Raw genomic sequence first — 1760 nt, 5'->3', positions numbered from 1 at the left:
CATGCCAGGCCCCGCCCACCAGCACCGCTTGGGGGAGATTTGCATGCCAGGCCCCGCCCACCGCACGCTCCCCCCTGCAGATCTCCACGCGGCCCGAGGATCTCGGCGAGACCGTGTGCTCGCTCAAGTTCGCGGAGCGAGTGGGCCGCGTGGAGCTGGGGCCGGCGTTTTTTTCGCTCGGGGACGCCCTCCTCCCTGAGCACAGACACGCCGCTCACTGGGACCCTCTGCACCCCGACACCGTCCCCGGGAAGCCCTGCCAGCCCCGGCCCCGACGGCTCGGCTCCCGGGTCCCCTGAGGACCTGCTCTCGTAGTCAGGGCCAGGAGTCTGGGGTTGCGCCCTCTGCCGGCGGAGGCAGCAACACCCCGACACTCCTACCACCTTTGACCTCCGGGGCTCACTGGTTCCCAAACTCCCAGAGCTGTCTCACCCCCTCCCGGCGAGGAGTGTTTCGCCCCAGTTCAGATTGCCCGCCCTCAGCCAGGCCCAGGCCCCGGCTCCCTCCTTATCGCCATTTGCTGCTATCGCCTACGCAGCAGGGGACCCCAGAGCAGCCGGGCCTGGCCTACTGGTTTCCGAGTCATCACAATCACTGCCCCGCACCAAACATCAGTCTTGCCATTAAAATGCGGTCCATTCCTTTACTGTTCTCTCCCCCACGACACCACCCACACTAGGTCGGGTCCCCGTTCCCCTATGCCTTTCCCCAAAAAGGTGCCACCTTCGGCCCAGACAGTTGAGGAATGTGAGGGCTTCAGGCTGAGCTGCCATTTAAGTCCTCCCTCCCCCAACCCCGGAGCCAGGAGAGGGAGGTGGCAGATGGTGATGGATGGATGGACGGACGGACAGAAGAGGCCAGAGAAGGTGGGACTAGGAAGGGACAGGAAAGGCCACTCCGGCAGTGCCACTCCTCCCAGCCTTGCCGCTGGGGGTAGCAGGGGCCTGACCATCAGGGCGGGGTTGACACACCCGTTGTGGGGTGGCCCAATAAACATGGTAGACTCTCACAGTGGCTGGTGCCTGGTGTTTCCAGGCCACTGTGGCCACACTTCTGACTCCCGTTGGCCTTTGGTCCCCTCAACAAGCCAGTGGCAGCAGGGATTTTTTTAGCCCCTGCCCTGGAGCTCACAGGCTGTACCAGGAGAGCAGCCAGCCCGGGGTGGGGGCGGCCAGTTCTCCGGGGTGGCTCACCCACACATCATAGATGCTCTTGTTGGGTGGCACCCCCTGGAATAGGGCATCTAGATCCCAGAGCAGCCCTGGGGGGCTGTGGGTTTCAGGGGTCACGCCCCAGTAGGCTGGGCTGGATGAGGGCGGGCACTGGGGACAGGAGGCGGGTGGTAGCGGTGCCAAGGGCACTACCACGTTGGGGGTATAGATGGGCAAGTAGGAGGTGGGGAGCTGCCCCCACAGTGAAGCCCTGTGACCCCCAGGGTCGGAGGTACCCTGCAGCAAGTGGAGGGGCCAGGCCCTGGCCTCAGGGCAGAGGGGTGAAGGCCTGCTAGCTCTCCCCTGGGTAGTCTCCCCCTCGGGCCTCATGATCCCTGGGAGGGGGCAGAGGGGCCACAGCGGCCGCTCAGGGGGCACGGGTGGTGTGGGCACCACCTCCTCCTTACTTGGAAGGGCACCCGCTCCACCGTGGCTGCTTCGGGGCGCTCCCTCCCCGGCGCCCTCCAACAGAGACTTGATGCTGAAGCCCTCGCTGGGTGGCAGCTGGGGACTGGGCGGACGGGGCGGCTTGGGCGGTCGGTAGGGCCG

At 66.0% G+C, this 1760-nt stretch overlaps 2 protein-coding genes across 2 annotated transcripts in view; one reads left to right on the top strand and one right to left on the bottom strand.

The window, feature by feature from the left end:
- KIFC2 (kinesin family member C2) overlaps window positions 1–742 on the top strand; it is a 9028-nt gene extending 8286 nt beyond the window's left edge. Inside the window, exon 16 of the mRNA XM_006775155.1 lies at window positions 717–742. Within this exon, the coding sequence (XP_006775218.1) occupies window positions 717–742 (26 nt within the window). The remainder of the gene's footprint in view (window positions 1–716) is intronic.
- Window positions 633–1760, bottom strand: part of FOXH1 (forkhead box H1) — a 2057-nt gene continuing 929 nt past the window's right edge. The window contains exon 3 of the mRNA XM_015571371.1: window positions 633–1758. Within this exon, the coding sequence (XP_015426857.1) occupies window positions 1128–1758 (631 nt within the window). The 3' untranslated portion in view covers window positions 633–1127. The remainder of the gene's footprint in view (window positions 1759–1760) is intronic.

This window comes from Myotis davidii, unplaced genomic scaffold (genome assembly GCF_000327345.1).
Source record: "Myotis davidii unplaced genomic scaffold, ASM32734v1 scaffold1509, whole genome shotgun sequence".
Classification (NCBI taxonomy): domain Eukaryota; kingdom Metazoa; phylum Chordata; class Mammalia; order Chiroptera; family Vespertilionidae; genus Myotis; species Myotis davidii.
Note: the sequence above shows the minus strand (reverse complement) of the source record. Positions and strands in the feature narration are given on the sequence as shown.